The sequence below is a fragment of the Chelonia mydas genome, chromosome 4, assembly GCF_015237465.2.
Source record: "Chelonia mydas isolate rCheMyd1 chromosome 4, rCheMyd1.pri.v2, whole genome shotgun sequence".
NCBI classification, from domain to species: Eukaryota; Metazoa; Chordata; order Testudines; family Cheloniidae; genus Chelonia; species Chelonia mydas.
Genome location: NC_057852.1, coordinates 45,165,243 through 45,189,424, shown reverse-complemented (window position 1 = coordinate 45,189,424; position 24,182 = coordinate 45,165,243). Strand labels below are relative to the sequence as shown.

Here is a 24,182-nt window from a genome sequence, read left to right as displayed (position 1 = left end):
CCTCTAAATTCAGTCAATATGACTCTACATGATGACATAAAAGCAAGATCTTATTCAACAAATCCTTATGACTTAGTGAGAAAAATAAGTTTGTACCACCCTCAATGCCTGTTGGCACTGCAGAGCCAACACAAGTAGAAGAGGAATTATATTCACTTGTATTTCGTTAATGAATTGTTTCCAAGTTCCAATCAGTTGCACCTGTGCAATCCCACTGGAGACAGTGGTGTTACCTTCAGAATAGAACTGCATTTTAAATTTGGTAGTCATCCCTAGGGATGTACTGTATTCTTCAATGCTTCTGCCTCCCACCTGGAGTGCAATTAAAGACATAATGATTGGAAAGCAACACCAACTACCATTCTTCAAATTGCAGAAGCTAGCCTACTGGCCAACTCCCTTATTCTCCCGCCACCAATATATTCAGTCTCTTTTCCCACTCCTCCTTTAGGAGTCTGCAGAGGGCAAAGACCTTAAGAAAACTTTGGGGAGAGAGGAATGAATTGTACTGGTAAAAGTCACCATTCCACACAAAAGACTAGTTTGTGTCCAGCAGACAGTATTTTTTAAGTAACTTTTTCCAAATTGGTTAAACCATGCCGCTTTGCAGCTTCTTGTTCTATCACTTGATTCTGGCTCCTGAGTGTTATGGGGATGATATCTATAAGGGATGATGCAAAGCTTTAACAGGTGAAAGACAATGAATTGCACTGAAAAGTATTTCAGTGATTTAAAAAAAATCCCCAAATGTACAGTAACATCTGTCCTGAACCACTATTCAAGAGACCAACAAAATCGGTTGTTTGACGTGTATATCTACTTGACAAGAAACTCTGGTAGTAAAAACATGGGGATTGGTGCTTCTTGTAGCAATGATTTCCATATGAAATGTGCACAATTTACAAATATATGGGGGGTGCTTTTTTTGAACTGCCAGCTCTGCTAACTCAATGTGGATTCTTTCCTCCCAATGTATCAATCATCATCCTTACCAAAGAGTTCCACAAAAAGATTAGGCCCTCAGTACCATATGGACAGCCACATTATTTTCATATCCATCTCCATTTTGAAAATTGGTAAATAGTTCCAATGATGCTGCACAAAACAAACCAGACTCCAGCTCTTTTTTGACCTCTGTTGGATCTGCAGTATCAAGAATAAACCCCCCCAGCAAAAGCAGAAAATAATGTGGCTGTTCCAATGTTCCTATTAGAACTGTTGATTAATCACACTTAACTCATGTGATTAACTTAAAAAAAAATCAATTGTGATTAATCACACTGTTAAATAGAATACCAATTGAAATGTATTAAATATTTTGGATTTTGTCCTACATTTTCAAATATATTGATTTCTATTACAACACAGAAGACAACATGTACAGTTCGCATTTTATATTATTTTTACTTACAAATATATGCACTGTAAAAATGATGAAATAGTATTTTTCAATTCACCTTATACAAATACTGTAGTGCAATCTCTTTATCGTGAAAGTGTAACTTACAAATATAGATTTTTTTTGTTGCATAACTGCACTCAAAAACAAAACAACGTAAAACTTTAGAGCCTACAAGTCCACTCAGTCCTACTTCTTGTTCAGCCAATTGCTAAGACAAACAAGTTTGTTTACATTTATGGGACATACTGCTGCCTGCTTCTTATTTACAGTGTCACCTGGAAGTGAGAACAGGCACCCACATGGCACTTTCGTAGCCGGCGTTGCAAGGTATTTACGTGCCAGATATGCTAAACATTCGTATGCCCCTTCATGCTTCAGCCACCATTCCAGAGGGCATACTTCCATGCTGATGATGCTCGTTAAAAAAATATTGCGTTAATTAAATTTGTAACTGAACTCCCTGGAGGAGAATTGTATGTCTCCTGTCTGTTTTACCCACATTCTGCCACATATTTCATGTTATAGCAGTTTCAGATGATGACCCAGCACGTTATTTTTAAGAACACTTTCACAGCAGATTTGACAAAAGGCAAAGAAGGTACCAATGTGAGATTTTTAATAGCTACAGCCTTTGACCCAAGGTTTAATAATCTGAAGTGCCATCCAAAATCTGAGGGGGACGAGGTGTGTGGCATGCTTTCAGAAGTCTTAAAAAAGCAACACTCAGATGTAGAAACTACAGAACCCGAACCACCAAAAAAGAAAATCAACCTTCTGCTGGTGGAGTCTGACTCAGATGATGAAAATGAACATGCATCCGTCTGCTCTGCTTTGGATCATTATCAAGCAGAATCCATCATCAGGGTGGTTGAAGCATGAAGGGACATATGACTCTTTAGTACATCTGGCACGTAAATATCTTGCGACGCCGGCTACAACCGTGCCATGCAATTTCAGGTGACATTGTAAACAAGAAGCGGCAGCATTATCTCCTGCAAATTGCAACCAAACTTGATTGTCTAAGCGATTGGCTGAAGCAGGACTGAGCGGACTTGTGGGCTATAAGGTTTTATATTGCATTCAAAAATTAAAACAGTTATTTTTTTGTACATAATTCTACATTTGTAAGTTCAACTTTATCATGAAAGAGTTTGCACTACAGTACTTGTATTAGGTGAACTGAAAAATACTATTTATTTTGTTTTTTACAGTGCGAATATTTGTAATAAAAAATATAATGTGAGAACTATACACGTATTCTGTGTTGTAACTGAAATCGATATATTTGAAAATGTAGAAAACTTCCAAAAATATTTAAATAAATGGTATTCTATTTTTTTAATCACACAACAGTCCTAGATCCTATTGTATGGAGATGTAACTCATATGTAATACAAGGGGCACAAATCTGTGGAGTAAGAATGTGCCAATTTTACATGGTCATATTTCATACTAGAACTGTAATTTAACAAAGGTTACACCTTAATGTTAAAAGGGAAGATCTACCTAGGCATCACTGAAGACCAATTTTTAATATTTTATTTCTAGTAGCACATGGACTTATAAGAAGGGATGCAAGAAATCAGTTTCCCAGAGAAAAAACATGGAATTTCCATTTTTACAAACAATCTTCAGTTTTTACATTTTGTGAAAAAATAAAAATATATTAACTTAATTTTGCTGAAAGTACCAATGTCACTTATTCAATGCATACAACCTCCCGCTCTTATGATTGATTTTTGAATGCGCTTTAAATTTAATTGGGACCGGGGCCAGAATTGATAATCAAAAATTGGGATAATCAGGAGAATTGGCAAAGAGCTTTCTATCCCTTATTTTAAGATGAGGTGGGGAGTGCTCGGGCAGTCAGCCCCACACAGTGGGGGCTGACCACTGGAGCCACAGCCACTGTCAGCCCGAGGCGGCTGGTGGTTTGGTTAATATGGAGATCTGGATAACGGAAGCTTGGATTAACGGGGTTCTACTATATATCAATAAAACATTGTGTTTTACTGATAACTATATATTTTGTGGCTAAGGAAACTACAGTTCAACATTTCATTTTAATCACAGAAAAACATGGATTTTTTTTTTTTTTAAATCAAAGAATCGTGGGGGGTTTTTAATCACAAAAAACTTGGATCCCTGCTTATAAATCACAACTATTGTTATTCTTTTATGCTATTATTCCTGTCCCAAACAGGACTAACAAGAAAACAAAGAAACTATGCATCAAATACATATTCAATTGTCGCAAAGTCTTTCAAGTACTACTAGATTTAGAGCTACATAGAATTGCTCCAAGGGAAAGCAATGACAGTGAAACATTTTTAAAAGGGACTTTTATCTATCAAAATTAAATGCCTGTTTAATGATAAACAAATACTGACTAAAACGTCACTATATGAAAGAATCCAACCCACTTTCTTCCTCAGAGAAAGGCTTCATTCTGTTCTTTAGATATCTGCTCATTTCTCCATTGTGACACATCTCTAGTATCAGGTACACATAGTTGCTATCTTCAAAATAATTATAAAGCTAGAACATAAAAACAGAATAAAAACAGTTAGAATACTTTTATAATGAAGACTGCAGAATTTTAAGGTAGTGTACAAAGTGTAAGGTTATTCTTACCTCAAGTATAGAAGGATGTTTTAATTGACAATGTATCTTCACCTCATTTTGAACTCTCTGTACCATTCCAGCTTTGTGCATGGCCTTTTTGTCTATCTGAAAAGGGACCAGACAATATATATTTTTCCAAACATCAGTGTTTTAGTACTTACGTACAAGTTAAAGTACTTTCAAGACACATTTTAAGATAAATTCCACAACTGAATGAATGTTGTGAATGCTACCATCAGACTCTACTTTTGTGGACTATACATTGCATTTCACAAGTTCTTTTGTAACCCTACAGATACCCACGTTCCTTCTACATTTAACTTTTTTTTTAAATCAGTATATCTGCACTTTGAGTTTACATCACAATATTGTGCACTTAATACCTTGTTCTTAGTAGTAAACACAGATAGATTTGGAATAATATTTGATTGTTAAACAAGCAGTTATGCATGCAAATCTAGAACTACTGAAAAAAGGAGACAGTAATAAAACAGATAAGAAATATTTAGGTATATTTAATGTGGTAAAATGTAATATTTATATACAATATTTAGACAATTTAAATGCAACCTGAAAATATAATCTTGTGAAGATAAACCTATACATCCTGTATTAATTCTAGCAAAAGTTTTGCCAAATTGTTAATATGAATAAGTAAAGTTTATAAAATACAAACAGATATTTTGATAAACTACAAGCCAGCCTTCCAAGACAATCAAGATTAACCAGCCCAGGCACAAAATCTGTTTACCCACGATTACCACAAAGAGGATAATAATGAAAAATCTAATGATTTTTCTTTTTTAGCAGAGAAGTAAAGTAAGTTTCTTGTCCATGGGCCAGTGGAATTTTTCAAGCCTACTGTAAACTCAGGTCCTAATCCTGCAGGCTACTCTGTGTGAGCTGAACCCCCTGCACTCAGTTGGAACCTCACTGATATCAGGCTCAGGCTCTTAGAATATGAATTCTAAGGCAGGACCTCTGGGCCACATCCTCAGATTATAAATTATCCTCCTTTAAATTATTTTAGCTCAGTTGAAATCCATGATAATTTACACAGGCTGAGGATCAACCCCATCTTTTATGTGTTTCTACTGCACTTATCGTGAAGAGGCCCCAATCAGATTGGAATGTCTGGGCATCACCCCAATATACTTAAAATATATCAACTTTGCAATATGCAATTCAATCACTAGCTCTTAGCCACGAAATCTAATGCAGGGCATTAGAGATGCAACCACAAGCAAAGTTGGGCAAGGGAAGAGAAGATACCAGCAACCAGAGGCAATATTCTCTCAGCAGTATGCATAGCTATAGTAGGACAGGAATGCGCTGAGGTGACTCGTCCACCAGTGGTTGCACCTTCGCAAGCCACATTGGCACACGCACATTCTCCAGCCATGTATGGGGCGGTAGTAACACTTACCATTTTGATGGCCACTTCCAGGCCAGTTTTTAGGGATATCGCTCTATAGACCCCAGCGAAGGAGCCCTTCCCCAGAAGGTTCCCCACCTTGAAATCCTGAGAGAGAGAGAGAGCACGCGCGCCTCAGTTAGTCTTCCATCACAGTGCAGGGTGCCCCTCTTCCAGGGATGCTGGAACAATTTTTATAGTAGGGGCGTTGAAAGCCAATCAATCAAACTATAAACCAGGTATTCGATGGAAACCACTTCAAGCCGGCGGGTGCCGCAGCGCACACACACCCGCATCCCTAGTTCCAGCACCTATGCCCTCTTCCTGGCCCACTGGGGGGGGGGAGGGGGGGCCGCCAGGAGCGTACCTGGATGGAGCTCTCCCCGGCCTGGCTGCGAGACATGCCTGCAGCGGCAACGCGGCTGGGCGTGGGGACCAGAAGGAGACTCAGCCGCCACTCCGGCATCTTCCCCGGAGCTTGCACTCTTAACACAGTGGCCAGAGGGGAGCAGCAACGGCGGCGCCAGAGCCGGGCAGCCTTCCCGCCGGCTCTCCCGCGCCTGGCGGAGCAGAAGGGGGAACAACGGCCGCCAGCTCCCGCTGCCATAGCAGCGGCGGCAGAGTCACTTCCCCTCCTCCCGCCTGACAGTCCTAAGCGGCCGCAAAGAGATGCTCCCCGCCGTGGGCGGTCACAGCCCCCACACAGAAGACTCGCTTCCCTTTGGGGGTGCTCCGCCCCACAAGCGGGCAACAGTGACTACTAGGATCCCGTGGGACAACTGAAGCGAGATGGCAACAGATGTGCACGGCAGGGAGAAAGCGAAAGGGGCCCACACACACTCTGAGGGCCGTGGCCAAGCTGTTTACAAGGGAACTTAGCTGGCCAAACAGTGAGGCACAGAAACCTTCCCTGTCCCTGCAGTACGTAGGGAGACCAACCTGGAGCTCCGCAACCACCCTCAAGCAAGAACCACCTCTTGTCAGCTAGGGACGCTCAGCGATGGCACACGGACAACACCCTGTCCCCTAAAGGGCTGAGCCCAACTGCAACAGCTGGCGCATCCCAACCACCTTTTCACTTCCTAGGGTTCTAACCTAGGCCCTAACAATGTCCCTTCATCACTACAGTTGATCTGGCTACAACACAGTTAAAGAGACAACCTTGCTAACTCGTCCCCTGGCTCAGTGTTACTCTCAGGGCAAACAAGCCTTAGGATAAAATATGTATGTCTTCCGTATACTTCCTGTCACTTGTATGTGACCAATGAGGTAGTATTAGTGTTGACTGGGATGTATGGTATTATGGAGGACCCATAGCTAGCAAGAGAAGACTGTCACCAGAATATGACCCCCCCGTTCAGTGTGAGATTTTCTATGGGAAAGTATGTTATGGTCTCTGGCCCTAATTTTCAAAGTACCTATACATCGACCTCGAACTTCCAACACCATGACTCTCCAGTCCACACAAAACTTTGATTGACCACAACCAGAATCACAGACATGTTCTGTCTGCTGAGTCACGCCATAAGAAGCGGCTTCCAGTACAGACTGGTAGCAGAGTAACTTCAAAATACTCCAAAATCTTGGTCGTTGCCTTCTCCTTGATTTACCAAAGGATACACCATTGAGTGGCCAGAGACTGACTGCAGCGATAGGTGCTTCTGAAACTCATGCAATTAACGGTGAAGTAACAAGTGTCTGCTGCACTGCAGCCAGCTGGCCACGGGGCTTGCGGTCACTGGGAGACAGAAGCTGCAGGATTCATGCGGGGTCTGGACAGGAGAGCACCCAGGCGGTAGAAACCATCTGGCTGGTAGTTTGGTCTGAGATCAGGTTGCACCAGAAATACTAAGCTGGGGAAGAGAGCAGGGGTTGCCTAGGAGCAGACAGTGCTATTGAATTCGCACTTGCCACCTGCCAGTGTTCAGGCTGCCAGGAGATGATGGGCATGACCGGGGCAGAGGACACCCTATCCGTGTCCTCCTCCCCAGTCGCGCTTACTGCACCGGGGCGCCTCCTGGGAGGCCTTAGGCCCTGAGCCAGCACAACACAACCAAGGGAAGAATTCACGCCCGGCGCGGGGAGGGTGGGGCGGAGGAGGCACTACGCCAGCAGGTAGCAGGAGGGGGCGGGGCGGCTGCTCGGAACTTCCCGTCCCGGAGGAATTGGTCGGGTCCTGCCCCTCTCCGCTCAGGAGAATGGTGGGGTCTCAGCCCCACCCCCACGCGGGGGATGGTCGGGTCCGCACCTCTATCTTCTCGCCGATGCAGGTCGCCATGGTGCCGGCCGGTCGCTCCTCCCGCGTCCGCTCTATGATTTCCTCTCCGAAGCGCGGCTCCGGCGCCCCATTATGGCCGCGTCCTCCGGCCGCCGTGCCCCAGGCCGCTCCTTCCCCGCTCCAGGGCCTGGCGGGAACCTCTCTCCCTCCGCACCACCATTTTGAAAAATCGCGCCGTTAACCCTCCGAGAGGGAGGCCACGGCTGACGTAATCACGCTGGCTCGGAAGCACCAGTAGCTCCATGTTGGGAATAATAGAGATGACGCATGCGCAGTTGGCTGATTACTCGTGCCCAAATAAACACATGTATGATTGCTGCGCATGTGCGATATGGAACGCAGACCCATCCCAGGGCGGTCTGGCCCCATCTGCAGGCTGCTGCTGGAAATGCAGCGAAGAACGTTGAATTGGATGGAGCCACGCTCCTGAGTTGTGAGGGCTCTTCCATGCAGTATTATTAGAACCTGGTTAACTTGACTAGGTAAGTTTAGATCCTGAGTCAGATCTGAATCTGAACTCTCCTAAAGTTGGGAGGTGGGACGAGGAATTCATATCGTTCATTCCAGTGTGGACCTTTCCCTAATAACAAAGCACCGTTTATTATTAAAAAAAAGAAAAGGAGTACTTGTGGCACCTTAGCAACTAACAAATTTATTTGAGCATGAGCTTTCCTGAGCTACAGCCCACTTCATCGGATGCATTCAGTGGAAAATACAGTGGGGAGATTTATATACATAGAGAACATGAAACAATGGGTGTTACCATACACACTGTAACCAGAGTGATCACTTAAGGTGACCTATGGCCAGCAGGAGAGCTGGGGGGCAGAACCTTTTGTAGTGTTAATCAAGATGGGCCATTTCCAGCAGTTGACAAGAACGTCTGAGGAACAGTGGGGGGTGGGGATAAACATGGGGAAATAGTTTTATTTTGTGTAATGACCCATCCACTCCCAGTCTCTATTCAAGCCTAAGTTAATTGTATCCAGTTTGCAAATTAATTCCAATTCAGCAGTCTCTTGTTGGAGTCTGTTTTTGAAGTTTTTTTGTCGAAGTATTCCCACTTTTATGTCTGTAATCGAGTGACCAAAGAGATTGAAGTGTTCTCCAACTGGTTTTTGAATGTTATAATTCTTGACGTCTGATTTGTGTCCATTTATTCTTTTACGTAGAGACTGTCCAGTTTGGCCAATGTACATGGCAGAGGGGCATTGCTGGCACATGATGGCATATATCACATTGGTAGATGTGCAAGTGAACGAGCCTCTCATTAGTAATTACTGCTGCAGGGCTGGTCCCCGACTGTGGAATGAACTTCTCAGAGGAACTAAGAACTATCCCGAACCCAGTAGTGCCTCTCTCACAGATTTATCCTGAGTCATGGGATTTTGGATCCTGCAGGGACAGCTCTCCCAATGACTGAAAAGGTAATATATATTCCCACAGTTTTCAGGGCTGCCCAGCATGTAGCAACAGGAGCAACCTGTGAATGTTGAAGGAGCAGGAGCTGACGCAGCCCCTAGTCTCCCTGCTCCTGAAAGAGTACCGGCCAGGTCCCAACTCTTGGTCAGGTTTTGAGAAGTGCAGGCCCCAGGACTAGGTGGGCTTAGGAAATACAATCTGGAAGAAACTGTGGTTTGGGGAAGTGTTCCCAGGCCCAGAGCCCTGTAGGGGAGGGAGTGGCAAGAGTCAGGGAGTGTTGCTTCATGCCAAAGCTAAACTAATCCCATATTGTTTTCACTGTGATATTATCACTTATATGCGTGGTTGATATCAGTTGTTGAATAGAAACACTCATAAATCAGTTTTGAAATATTATAGTTACTTTCAACACTTACTTTTTATAATATTTAATTGAAGGAGATTAGACTCTGCTCTCTAAAGCTGCTGTTACTGGGTAGGTGCACCTTAGTTAACATTGATTAGTTATTTCATACTTTGTGAATATGTCATATGTTCTTTGCTCATATGTAATGACAGAACGTATTTCACTTTTCCTGTTGCGTACAATACCTACTTTTCTCTAAAATCCCCTCTCCTGACATATTCCTTTTTACCCTGTTCAGCAACATCCAGAAAACAGAGTTAATGTAAAGTTTGTTAATATGTATATGTGTACCTCATCAATCCTAAAAAGTGTTATACATTCTATGTGCAAGTGGATCATGATGCATTAATTAGGTCCGTGGTTCTCATACTATTTATTATCCAGCCCTTCTTTTATCAAAGGAAATAAATTAGGAAGGGACAGAGTCACAACAGCAATAGGAAATAGATGGGAGTCCCCTATTATAGGGGTGAAGAGAGGACAAGAGGAGGCTCCAACTGAGCAGCCTGGGGAAGGCGTGCATTTCAACCTGAAATCATCACACATACATTGGCAGAAGAATAGAGGGGCGTTAAAAAGTCACAGTTAAAAAGACAAACTAAAAACATGATTATATGGTTTTCTAAAATCTCATGATGCCTCATGTTTTGTTCTCTTGTGTGGTGGTCTGACTCATGATTTTTTATCTCTTCTTGTTGGCAATACTGCAAACCTCACCACCTTCCTCTTCAAGTGTATGGCACAAATCTTTGATCTTGCCTTCTCTAATATAAACACAAGGCAGCATGTACATAATTATTAAAAGAAAAACCCTACCTTAACACTGTGCTGCACAGACAGTTTCCACTGGAGTAAGGATTGAGACAGAGAATGAACCACAGATGAGAGTTATTAGTTATGTTGCTTAATGCACTACTGGAAAGTACCCAGTTACTATGGTGATCAGGGCTGTCTGTCGAAGAATCTATATGGAACAGAATAAAATTAATAATTTGATAGCAGCATAAGTTTACACATTACTTTGTAAATAGAGTAACACAAATTCCCTCCCTTTCATCATTATATCCCACAAGCCTGAAACGTTAAATGTCTGAATATGAACAGAAATTAGGACAATGAATTGGTTGTTCAGAGAAAATGGACAGTCAATTGTCTGTGTGCTAGTTTATGATGAGTAGATATGGAAAAGCCTCCCAATCATATGTTTCAAAAAGGAGTGAAAAAATCACCACATAAAATGCACATTATAAGAAAATGGTCCTTCAAGGACCCTCTATATTCTTACATCTAGAAATATGATGTTTCTGTTGTGGTGATCACAGTATGGTGATTTGTGACATTTGTCGTCCGATTGTATTACTTTTATAAAATATGGGCATGAGTTTGGTGATGTTTTATAATTATTAGGAAAGTGACAGGCTTACATTATTGGTTAGCACCAAACATAATATAGAAGGTTAGTTCTCTCTCTGCAGACATACCTAATTTAATGTCAATGAAAGGTACTTGTGTGCCCTGAGCAGTGCTTAAAGTAGATTAAAGCAGAAGGGGGAGCTCTCATCACATCTTCCAAGAATGAGGGAGAGCCATGTGGGAGTACTGCTTACCCAACCAGAGAAAGGAGGGGATTGGAAGGTTCCTTCTGTTCTGCTTTTAGGAGAAGAGGTGAACTGCACTTCCTTCCACTCCCCTTACGTCAGCTCTGAGGAGAGAATATATTGCTACTATAATATTATTGCATGGTGAAATCAGTAGCAACTTTCTTGGTTTTTGGAACCACGCCAGCATTCTCACGGTTTGTATTGATTACGGTTCTACATCATTATTAAAATATCATTTCGCTTAAAGCAGTAGATTTTTGATAGTTCCTTGAATGATCCTTTAAGATAGTCTTACTATATTCACATTTCTATAACTCCTTCCCTTCAAAGATTTCAGCATTGCATACACATTATTTAATCACAGTTCTCATGAAAGCCACGTATATATCATTATCCCTATTTTACACCTGGAGAAACTGAGGCACATAAAAGTTAAGTTACTCTCCCTAGGTCACACGTCCATCTGTGCCAAAGAGGCTGATGCATTTTTACTGGATTGTAGTTTGGTTTGCTGACAGATTTCAAGCTGTCATGTAAGTTCAACAGGACGCCTTTAGGATCCTGAGAGGTGGCGTTACACGGTCCTACATTGCCAGCAACAAAAGGTGGGAGAATATAAGCCACGGAAGAGTGGTGAGAAATGGTATGAGGGCTCTTCTGAAAAGGGTGTAGCACAAAAGGGAGAGTACGTCTGTGACATTATGTAATTAAAATATGACCATAAGGATAGTTGTTGCAACCACTATTCTATATTTGCAGCAAATCTTGTACAAAGGTTGTCAAGTGAGGTGTCTATGAAAAGGTTATGTTTTGCTGGTTATGATTATGCTATCTGTATGCATGTATACTTGGATTTCAGATGTTTTCTCCTGGGGTAACGCCCACAAGGTAATGCCCAGCACATCTTGGAGGAACTATTCAAATTAAGTGGCTCATAAAGAAACACTTGGTTGACAATGGACTGGGGAGACACCCATCTACACTGAGTGGACTGTCATGTAAATGTGCTGTCTGGAGTGTAGGTAATGGCTTTCTGCAATGACTGAAGGAAATTGGGCATGAACATGTGACTTACCTATGTGACTCCAAACTCCATCTTGTTGCTGTAATTTTCCACAGTAAGAACAATGGGATGCCCTCCACGTGGCAAAAGCTATAAAAGGCCCTGGAAACACCTCCACTTGGGCTTCAATCCTGCTTCTTACCTCTGGAGGAACTTTGCTACAAACTCAAGCTCTGAACAGCTGAGGACTGAATGATCCATCCAAGCTGTGGATGTATTCCAGAGACTTGACTTAAGACAGCAATTTATTCCATCACTGCTACAAGCCTGAACCGAGGACTTTGCCATTACTGTATATAACTGACTCCTTTAACCAATTTTAACTCTCACCTTTCTTTCTTTCTTTTTATAAATAAACCTTTAGATTTTAGATACTAAAGGATTGGTATCTGGGTGATTTTTGGGTAAGATCTAAGTTATATATTGACCTGGGTGTGTGGCTGGTCCTTTGGGATCAGAAGAACCTATTATTTGATGAGACTGATTGTAAAGAACCACTCATCTCTGAATCCAGTGTTTTTGGTGGTGATATAAGAACTGGAATGCCTGAGGAAACTGCCTTTATGTTTTCTTGTTAGCCAGTGTGGTGAAACAAGAGTTTACTTTTGTGGCTGATTTGGTATATCTTATAAAAGAATAACCACCAGTGTGGGGTTGTGTTTGCCCTATTTCTCAGCAGTTCATCCTGAATTTGGCATCCTCAGTTGTGATCCACTAAGGCACAGTTACAGTGGTGTAATCTGGCTGAGATCCACAGAACCAGGTCAATTAAGCTTTGGATCAGAACCCCATGTAATCACAATCACATGTAAGCCATTCATAAATTTAATCCAGTGGCCCTCAAAGATGCTGCATGGAGTTGCAATGTCTGTCACAGTATACATCACCGATTTTTCTTACCTAGGGCTAAACTGAATTAAAATGTGACACATAGTTTTAAAGCTCTGTTGTCTTGGTGATTTGTTTACATTCTCAGGTACTCTTTCATTCCTGGCCAGTGTATATGAGTTCTGTGTCATATCCGATGATGATGTCATGGCATCTGGCATGTTCTCTTATGGCTGTATAGTCTGAACTGTGAAGACCAAGGTTTCAAACAGGTGTCACAGAAGATTAATTTTTTAATCACAATTAATTTTTTTGAGTTAATCACGTGGGTTAACTGCAACTAATCAACAGCCCATATATATACATATATATTGTGACGTGTTGGATCACAGAAACCCCCTGGGAGCTGCCACCTGATATGCCAAGACTACTTCCGCCCCTGCTTTCCCTGCCAGCTTAGGACTCCAGCACTCTGTCTTGCTGAGCCAGACACGCCAGTCTGCTCCAACACAGACCCAGGGACTGAACCACGTACCCCAAAGCTGGAGACTTAACTGAAAGCAAGTTAAGAAGTGTTCTTGCCTTTAACATGCCCAACTCCCAATGGGGTCCAAACCCCTAAATAAATCTGTTTTAGCCTGTATAAAGCTTATGTAACTCTTCTGCCAGGCCAAGTTGATAGCAGCAAGGGCCGGGTTCAGTACACAGGGGTTCCCTCTTATCAAAGCAAATGCAAAACTGGCTCGAGCCCCCACCCAGTGACCTGGGAAAATCTTACACACCCCCTGGGCGCCTCAAAGAGGCAATACTTCCCCTCTCGCAAGCACAGAGTCTCGGTGTAGCAGAGAATCTTTAATAACATGAGGTAAACGACATCAGCATTAATTTGGGGAAACACCACAACTAGTGTTCATTAACCAAACCATGAGCAAAGACCCACCCCAGCAAATTGGGCCACATCCTTTCCCTCGGGTTCTTGAGTCCCAGAACCCAAACATCTCTTGAGTCCAGCAATCCACAAATCACCCAAAGTTCAAAAAGTCCAGCCCCAGAGTTCAAAAGTTCATTTGCAGAGTGTTACTCCCCAGTCTGGCTAAAATGTGCCTGTGTGTGGAAGAGGTAAGGGGCACCTTACGTGTCCTGAAGCTGACTGCCCCACAGGGCTCTGCTCTGCTCCGCTGTCTCACGAACGGCTCCGCTCCACCACGACCGGCTCCGCTCTGCACAGCTTGCCGTCTCACGAACAGCTCTGCTCAGCTCGCCATCTCACGAACACTCCGCTGTCTCACGAACGGCTCCGCTCTGCACAGCTCACCTCACCGTCTCACGAACACTCCGCCAGCCTATCCACGAACAGCACCGCTGCACTTTGGTTCTTCTCGCTCCCCACTACTTGACACAGTGCTCAGTGATTTCAGCTCATAGTAGTGGGAGCCTTAGTGCTGGTGCACTATAAGGCCAAAGTGAATTCAACACAGTACCTGTAGCAAGACTCTTAATAGACCCAAAATTAGCTCTGACGTTCCACAGTGGAGAGAGACAGAGGTGCAATTGGTGTTTCAGGCCCTGACAAAGGGGCCCACACCACCAGGTACAAATACCTGTCTTAAGTCTCTCTCAATTCACAGAGTTTTGGAACCCATGTCCCTTGCTTAGCGAGTGCGACTTAGTTGATGGTGAGTCCCTCCATCATAACAAAAGGCCAAGTACAGTTCCAAGCACAGTTCCAATAATCAGGGTAATAACAATTTATTCTTCCCGCCCCAATAACAGAGACACTGGGGATCCCACAACAGCCAAAGTGACCATTTGGGCAGCTTTGGCCTCATTCTAGGCGGGGTGGGTGTGCCTATGCAAATGAGATCAGCCCCTGAAGTTCTTTTCCACAACTTGCCACACCTCACCACCAGATGTCAGGGTGGAGCTCATCCTGACTCTGCTTACACTTATACAGGGTAAACTCACAAATTGTTCACCCTCTGTAACACTGATAAAGAGATATGCACATCTGTTTGCCCCCCCCTCCAAGTATTAATACATACTCTGGGTTAATTAATAAGTAAAAAGTGATTTTATTAAATACAGAAAGTAGGATTTAAGCAGTTCCAAGTAGTAACAGACAGAACAAAGTGAATTACCAAACAACATAAAGTAAAATACGCAAGTCTAAGTCTAGTACAGTAATAAGACTGAATACAGATAAAATCCTCACCCAGTAAGTTTACAGACTAGTCTCCTTCTAGTCTGGGTCCAGCAGTCACTCACACCCCTGTAGTTACTGTCTTTTGTTCCAGTTTCTTTCAGGTATCGTTGGGGGTGGAGAGGCTCTCTCTTTAGCCAGCTGAAGACAAAATGGAAGGGTCTCCCAGGGGTTTAAATAGACTTTCTCATGTGGGTGGAGACCCCCTCCTCTCTCCTATGCAAAGTCCAGCGACAAAATGGAGTTTTGGAGTCACCTGGGAAAGTCACATGTCCGTGCATGACTGAGTTCCTTACCAGCCAAGCCACATTCCTTGAAAAGCCCAGATGTGGATTGGCGTCTCCAAGTTCATTGTTGGCTTAAGGGCTTCTTGACTGGGCACTTACTGAGAATAGTCTGCTTCACTAAAACCTACTCAGAATCAAACAAGTATGCAGCCAATATTCATAACTTTGAATACAAAAATGATACATGCATACAAATAGGATTAATAGATTCAGTAGATCATAACCTTTACAGAGATGTTACATGGCATATGTAACATAAAACATATTCTAGTTATGTCATATATACATTCATAAGTATATTTCCATAAATCCTTATGGGGGGCACCATCATATATATATGTATGTCAGTGGAGTTGCAATGGGTTTGAATATGGACAGAATTTGACACATTGGTGAGTCCTTTTCTTGCTGAAAATATCTGTTGACTTATGCAGCTGTTTTGCCTAGACAAAAATTGCAGGGTTTATTTTATTTATTTATTTATATATATATATATCAGAGACCTTTGGGCATGACATGCTTTATGTAATCATTTTATTAGAAAAATAGTAGACTCATAAATAATACTATCATATAGTCAGGCTATGTAACTTTGTTATAGGGCATTTACATGAATTAAAACAAAGGACTTGTGAACAGTGCCTTAATATGAGTACATTCTCCAGCAAGCTTCAGATATACAGTTTCTAAGTGGACTGTTTTGTGCCATCTTCTCATTAACCTGAAAATACAAGAAACAGGCCAGCCATTGCTTGGTATTGAGCTGTTTTGGAAAAAAGCCATGCTATTACATTGGAACAAGATCCTCTGATCTCATATGAGCAATATGATCCAAAAATGCTCTGCTCTGAGTTATGTTGCTCTGTCCACTGGCTTCTATAATCATTCATAGTTAATTTCATATTATTATGTGTTGTTGGGTACATCTACTCAGCCCATGGCAGTGAATCTCAGAATCCCAACCCCTTCCTCAGCTTCCGAGCCTGAGTGCCAATGTCCATATGGATATTTTTAGCATTGTAGTATGAACCCAAGTCTGAAGACCTGGGGTCTGTGACTTGCTGCTACTTGTTGTATGTGTGTTAGAGTTTTAGGTTGTAAGCAACTTGGGGCAGAGCACTTGGCTTTGATATATCTTTGAAATCCTATGCACATGTATGAGGCTATAGAATTATATATACAGTAATAGGTTCAATCTTATCAGGTAGTAAGCATATTAGGCACTTTGCAGGATTCAACTCAAGAGCAATAATGATGATTCTCACACAGTCATACCTTTTATTTCTCTACCACTTTTTATATTTTAATTGTTTTGATACAAATAAATTCCCCTGTTACTCTGTTTATAGCAGGGTGGATTTGATTTAAATCAAATTAATGATTTTAAATCATTATTTAAATTACTAGTCAGGAAGATTCGATTTAATCATGGATTTCTACATAAAAGTTGCATTTGTCGATTTTCCTTAATACATATTCTTCACAACTCAGAGATAGATGTAGGTTTCATTTTTAGAAGGTACACATTATACATATTTAAAGTGATTCATTTTGAAAACTTTTCAGTTTAGTTTTACAGCTATATCAGAAAACGAATGATTGTTTGGTTCTTTACCAAAGGAAATTACCAAAGGTAATTGAACCACATATTTATGAAGTCATTGGAAGGTGAACTATCTCCAATTCAACAGGTTAATCATTAATATTTGGAGGATTTTCTTGCCATGCTGTACTAGGAGGAGAACATCACCAGGCAGACATTTAAATTTTTTATTTAACTAAAACAACAACATTATGTATTCTGGATTGTTTTCTGCAACAGAAAACATATAATATTTTAACAAAACAAGCATATGAATTTTTGAATTTAGTTAAACATTCAAGTTTTTTAAAATCAAGTTTGTTTTTATTAAAATATTATATGTATAAGTACTATATTATATTAATAACTGTTCTCAGGTCAACATGAGAAATTAAAAATATTGGCTTGTGCAGCTAACTTTCATGATAAAGAGATTGCATGAAAGTACTTGAAATGGGAGAACTGAAAAATACTATTTTTTTACAGTGCAAATATTTGTAATCAAAAATATATACTGAGCACTGTACACATTGATTTCAATTACAACACAATTTTAACATGTAGAAAACATCCAAAAATATTTAAATAAATGGTATTCTATTGTTTAACAGCACGATTATTTTTTTAAATCACTTGACAGCCCTAGAAATAATGGAAGGATGTACACTGTCAGTGGGTGGGCTAGAACAGGAACAAAAAGTCTATTTTAAACTCAGGATGAAAATGGGGGCGGGGGAGAAAAACTGGTGGTGACATGTCAGTCCTATTGACAGATCAGAAATATTCTGGCTACATGCAGGTCTATGACCATGAAAGATACTTCAGGAAGTATCTTAAAAAAAAAAAAGTTAGCTGGCAAATATCCTCTATTTCTTCCTTGATCGTTTCTGGACTGAAAGCTTTATGGTCAAACGTGCACTATTATCTTTACCATCTATTCTCAGTGTGAATTTGAAATAACCTTCAAGGAGGTTGTAATCCAGACAGAAAAAACTATTCTTCTGCACCAGCAGGCCAGGTTGCCTAGGGCTGTCAGAGGTAAAACAAAAAGCATCTGGGTTTAGTGATGAACCCTGGGTTTAGTGATGAAAACAGACAGTGCCTATGACTTAATTAAGGCAACTGAAAAAAGATATAGGGACTGATTTTGCCTCCCTTACTCATTACCTTATTATGCAATAGTTCCACCGATCTCTGAGGAATGCTCAGTGAGAGTAAGGGTGGCAGAATCAGACTCATGTTCATTAGTAGCCATATAAGCCAATCAAGGTGAGATTAGACTCATGTCTCCATTGTGTGTTTCTGCCATGTTATTTTAATAGCATGCATAAGCTTGCAAAATCAAAGCATGAAGCTAACAAAGCCCGATTTATTGAAGAGATACCATTTTTGCTGATTGTACAACTTCAAACACTGTACGCCACTTGTACAGCCAAAAAGACAAATGAGCTTCCAGTGTGTTTCTGTCAGGTATTTTGATAGTCATGTAAGAAATTACTAGGGCAATTTTCAGACCACAAGGTCTATACCATGATTACACACACACTCAATTCTGTTCAACTCACATTCAGGATAATATATATATATATATATATATATATATATATATATTTAAAGATATGGGGATCCTCTCCTTTATTGTAGGATGTTTTTCAACTTAGGATGCAGCAACAACATGGAGAAGTTCTCTTCAATACATTCTAAAGATTGCTGCTGTGAGAACTCTTTAGCATCGGTCCCTGTCTAGCAGAAAGCAGCTCCCCCACAAGGGCTAGTTGACAGAATCTCCCTTCTTTTGTCTGGGGGCGGGGAGGGAGAAAAGAGTGTGAGTAGGGAGGGGTTTGCCTTGCACGAGATCTCTCTTGATTAGATTGATCTCCTGTACACCCAGTGTTGTTGGGCATGTTGGACTGAATAGGGCACTTACAGTTTCGTAGCAAACTTGACAGAAATTCTCTGAGACCCAAATCCACACAATTATTGAATTCTTTTCATTTAAGCCAGTGACAAAATTGTTAACTTATTAAACTTCTTAATATAAGGCAAGTACATATCAAATGTAAAAAATAAAATAGTACAATTAGATACAAAAGTCCTGATCCTGGGAGGCACTCAAGCCTATTTGTGCCATAAGCACCAAAGAGCTCTAAACTGAGTCAATGCAACCCTAAAGGATTTCCCTTTGTAATAGGATACTCTGATGGTTTAAGCCAACCTTTTCTGTACTATGACCTCTTTTTTTCTATACTGACACTTGTGTGGTTCTCCTATCCAGCTGGGCCACCCTTCCTATTTATCACCATATGAAGGGCAAAGTAGTCATGACCTGGAGAATCAATAATTAAACCAATCCCTACAGTTGGAATAGGGGAAAAACCCCATGAGGGACAAGATCTAGCTTACATTTCCCTGTACCCTTGCCAATGCATACAGCCATCTTGAGGACACCTGATGGCTCTGACAGAAAGTGAAATAAATAGGAGGCCCAAGAGAGACATGTAGACAGACACAGGTTAGTGGCTCCTTGAATAAGGCTAAATCCAATTTTGTCTGATATGTTCTTGTAAATAGTTCATTAAAACAATTTATAAGAGCCTGAGACTCCATGAATACTACTGCACAAACAATTCCTGGCTGCTTTCATGTTCTCTTCAGGTGGTACCTACCTGAGCCATGGGACTAGACCAGGTAGAGAACAGCTCCAACACTAGGGTAGTGCCAGGGTAAAGACTGTTCCATCCTCCTTAGCTGTACCAAGTAGTCATTGGCTGCAGCTCAGGTTCTGGCACAAACATGCTATTTATGCATATTTACTGGATGTATAACAAAAAACGAACAAGTAGTTATGTAACTAATATAGACAAAGATTTCTTGAAAGGCTGAATCAAGACCTTTTTCTAGTGTTACAAGTATTACTTGTATTTTGCTTTTCATCTTCCAAGATTTATCCACACAACATCACGATGAGTTGAGTATCAGAACATATAAGAGGAAATGGATAGTTTTACTATTGCAAGTTGTGTGTCTTTGTTTTCTAAAAACATGACTACAAATGAGCTCCAAATGGAGTTATTCCATTCAAAATCATAAAGAAAAAAAGGAAGAGAAACAATTGTGATTCATAATGACTAAAAACACCAACTTACATATGGAAAGGAACTTACATATGTCATTACATATGTCACCAACTTACATATGTCATTCTGTATTCCCATTCTTGGCTATGGATGGGAAATACTTTGTGGGTCCAGGCAGGTGTTACTTATCATACTTCACAAAAAAAAAAGAAAAAAAAAATCAGCTACTCCAGCAGCTATTTAAACTAGCATCTAGTCAAATTATTTCTGTCTCAAATACAACAATTAAAGGAGCACTGGTTAACGAATCACTAGTTTGTTTTTCTTAGATAAATAAAACTCCCTTAAAGGGCTGGATAAACTACTTACATTCTGTGATATGGTTGGAGACTGTTGAAGGAAATACATCTGCAGTTATCAGATTAAGATTTGGCACCATAAAGTAACTTTTTACAATCTATCATATGACATTAAGACTTAAAGTTGTTCACATTCCTTTCATTACACATTCTTTGAGCTGTGCACAGATTCTCCCATCCATAGCAAAACTGAAGCATTTTTGATTTACAGCCAGTTCTCTATGGGTGTGAAGAGCTCTGGCATTTTATTTAGCCAGAGATGTTTAGATCATTTCAAAGTAGCAAAAGCACTTTGTGAGCATTCTTCCCAAACCAAAATAGCCCTTTCCACTTTGCAGATACATTATCTGAGTCTCAATGCTTTTAGATCTATCTATATAGTGTAGTCTTGAGAAATAAACACTGGATTGAGATTCAGGAAGTTCTGCTTTATGAGGCCCTGGTCATGCAACACACAACACAGATGTAACTTTAAGCATGAGAGTAGCCACATCTCATTAAAAAACGTCATATTGGATTACTTATGCACTTAACTGCTTTGGTGGATTGGGTCCTTCTAATTTGCTTTGTGGCCTGGGGCAAATCAATTTAATTTTGCCTCAGTTTCCTCGTCTGTAAAATGAGCATTATACTTATCTGCCTATCTGACAGGGGTGTTGTGAGGATTCTTGTTCATGTGTATACAGTGTTTCTGATACCGGTAAATTGCTATGTAAGTGCTATTATCATAAGTTTGAGACAAACTCGTTCACAATGCCATGCGGCACATTGCGATGACCCGTGTTGAGGTTGTATTAAAACATTGTGATGCAGTATAAAAATGTCACGACAACATTGCACAAACCCAAGATTGATTTCATGACTTGTGAATGATGATTCCAGGAAATTCAAGATGGCTGACAATTCTTATCCTACCCCAAATAATATTTTCCAAATATAATCTTCTCTAAAAAGATTTAAACAGTTTGAGATTGTAGCACCAATGACCAGTGTTGTGCTAGAAAAATGCCATGGGACTATGGGAGCTACAGACAGATGTTGCAAATAAGGTGCAACTCCATGATAGCAGAATGCCATCTTGATCGATGAAAGTCCCTATATAAGGTTCTTTGTTTTTCTTTCAGGCCCCTCAGTATGAAAGTCAACTGTGGGCACAAAGGTCACCAAAAAGACTCCCTTTACAAAGCTTCAAATGGTAAAATACAGTTCATCATTCCTACTCTAGACACTGGGAATATGCATATCTGTTTATCCTTTAATCTCTTCCTCAGTACTAACAAGGATCCAACCCTACATCTTATTTTGGATGACTTTTCTTATTATGAGACTTAAGTTCTTTCCAGCTTTGACATCAATATAGATTTGGGAAGAATTTGGGAAGAGCATTCCTCCCGCTATGCAGACTCACCACCCTGGGACAGATGCTTCCCTAATAGGCTGAGGAGCTCATCTGCACACCACAAGGTTCAGGGTAAATGGCCTTCCACAGAAGTGACCTTCCATATCACTTTTTGGAGCTAAGGGCTGTCAGGAACGCCTCTGCACACTTTCTGCCTTTCAAGAACACCCACACAAAAGTCATGATGGACTTAATATGACCTGTATGTTTTACATAAATCACCAAGGGGGTGCCAGATCTCCCTTCCTCTGCAAGGAAGCACTCAAACTTTGGAATTGGTGCATCCATCACAATGTGCTCATCTCAGCTGTCTATCTACCAGGGATACAGAATGTGACAGCCGACAGTCTCAGTTGGAATTTTTGTCATGACCATGAGTGGGTACTGAACTCAGAGGTGCTTCAAGATATATTTGCCCTTTGGGCAACACTGACTATGGATCTCTTGACTACTTACTGGAACAAGATATGTCCTCATTATTGCCCCAGGGCCAGCCTGGGGAAACATTCCCTGGGAGATGCCCTCATCCTCCCATGGGACATGGCTCTCTTGTATGCCTTTTCCCAGTTTCCTCTTCTATCCAAGATTCTGTTGAGAATTCAGTGAGCCACAAAGAGAGTTGTTCTGATTGCCCCTCCTGGCCATGACAAGTCTGGCTTCCTTAACTGACACAGATGGCAATATGCCCTCTTGTTCCTCTTCGGCCCATTCCTCACCTGCTTTCTCAATGCAGTGGGCTGATCCTTCACCTCAACCTGCGGGTCCTCCACCTCCAGGCTTGGCTCCTTCTTAGTTCCAAGACTTAGAGTCAGAATGCTCTGACGAGCTGAAAGACGTGTTGCTACACAGCCAAAAGTTGACCACTCGACATACTGATCTACAAAATGGAACTATTCCAAGTTTTGTTGTCATTCTAAACACAGAGACCCAACCACATCTTCCCTCACTCTGATTTTGCACTACATTTTAGACCTCAAGAGGTCAAAACTCTCACTCAGCTCCCTTAGGGTACATCTCGTGGTGAAAACTGCTTTCCACTGCTAGGTAGACAGGTACTTGGTGTTTGCTCACCTGCTGACATGTAGATTTCTTAAGGGCATAGGGAATCTCTTCCTGCATGTGACACCAACCGCTCCAGCCTGGGACCTTAACCTAGTTCTCGGGGCTTTGACTAGATCTCCCTTTGAGTCTATGGCAACTTTCTCTCTCTCACATCTATCTATGAAGACAGCATTTCTAATTTCCATCACCTCAGCTAGGCGCTTAGGAGAAATAACGGCCCTGATGGCCAACCCACCATTCATGGCCTTTTTTAAAGACAAAGTAACTCTAAAGCCATATCCCAAGTTTCTCCCTTCTTTTTCTGCACTTTCCATATGAATCAACAGATCCATCTCCCTGTTTTTCCCCTAAAACCATATTGTGACAACAGGGAGATGATTCTGCATATGCTAGATGTTACAAGGACACTAGCATTCTACTTGGACAGGACTAAGGACTTTAGGAAATCCCCTAAACTCTTCCTTTCATCCACAGAAAGATCCAAAAGCTCTGTGATATCGGCTCAAAGACTGTCCAAATGGGTCTCTGGTTGCATTAATCGCTGTTATCAAGGGCGCCAACCTGCTTCCATCCAGAGTCTAAAAGCATTCCATGAGATCAATTTCTACCTTGGTCACATTCCTTAAAGATATCCCTATCTCAGTAATCTATAGAGCAACGACGGGCCTCAGAACATTATGCGATCATTGAAGATTTGGCCCCCGACTCCACCTTCGACTCCAGAGTGGAGTCTGTTACTTCAGAGAGTACTCTGCAGCTCCAGCCTCCAGTGGTGGGTACTGCTCGGGAGTCCCCTACAGTGGAGCACCCAGAGGGACACTACTCGAAGAAGAAGAGGAAGTTACTCACCTTGTGCAGTAACGATGGTTCTTCGAGATCTGTCCCCCTATGGGTGCTCCACAACAGCCCTCCTCCCCTCTACTTCGGAGTACTGCTCTGTGGTGGAGAAGGAAGTGAGCAGGGTTCGCCTGCGCAGTGCTAGATAGCCTCCAGGCAGACCATGAGGGAGGGAGAGCACACGCGCAGGCTCAACGGACGCTGCTACCAAAAATCTCCGATTAGAGGCTCAGGGGCACACGTACACCGACAGTGGAGCACCCATAGGGGCACACATCTCGAAGAACAATTGTTACTGCACAAGGTGAGTAACTTCATCTTCCTTATTCTCTTCCTAGTT

The 24,182-nt window shown here is 41.5% G+C and overlaps 1 protein-coding gene across 1 annotated transcript in view; it reads right to left on the bottom strand.

Annotated features, from left to right (window-relative positions):
* The window catches only part of PLK4 (polo like kinase 4), a 25,943-nt gene extending 18,042 nt beyond the window's left edge, over positions 1 to 7,901 (bottom strand). Inside the window, 4 exon segments of the mRNA XM_007059158.4 lie at positions 3,826 to 3,940; positions 4,037 to 4,132; positions 5,454 to 5,549; positions 7,690 to 7,901. Coding sequence (XP_007059220.3) covers positions 3,826 to 3,940; positions 4,037 to 4,132; positions 5,454 to 5,549; positions 7,690 to 7,719 — 337 coding nt within the window. The 5' untranslated portion in view covers positions 7,720 to 7,901.
* Positions 7,902 to 24,182: the final 16,281 nt, after the last annotated feature.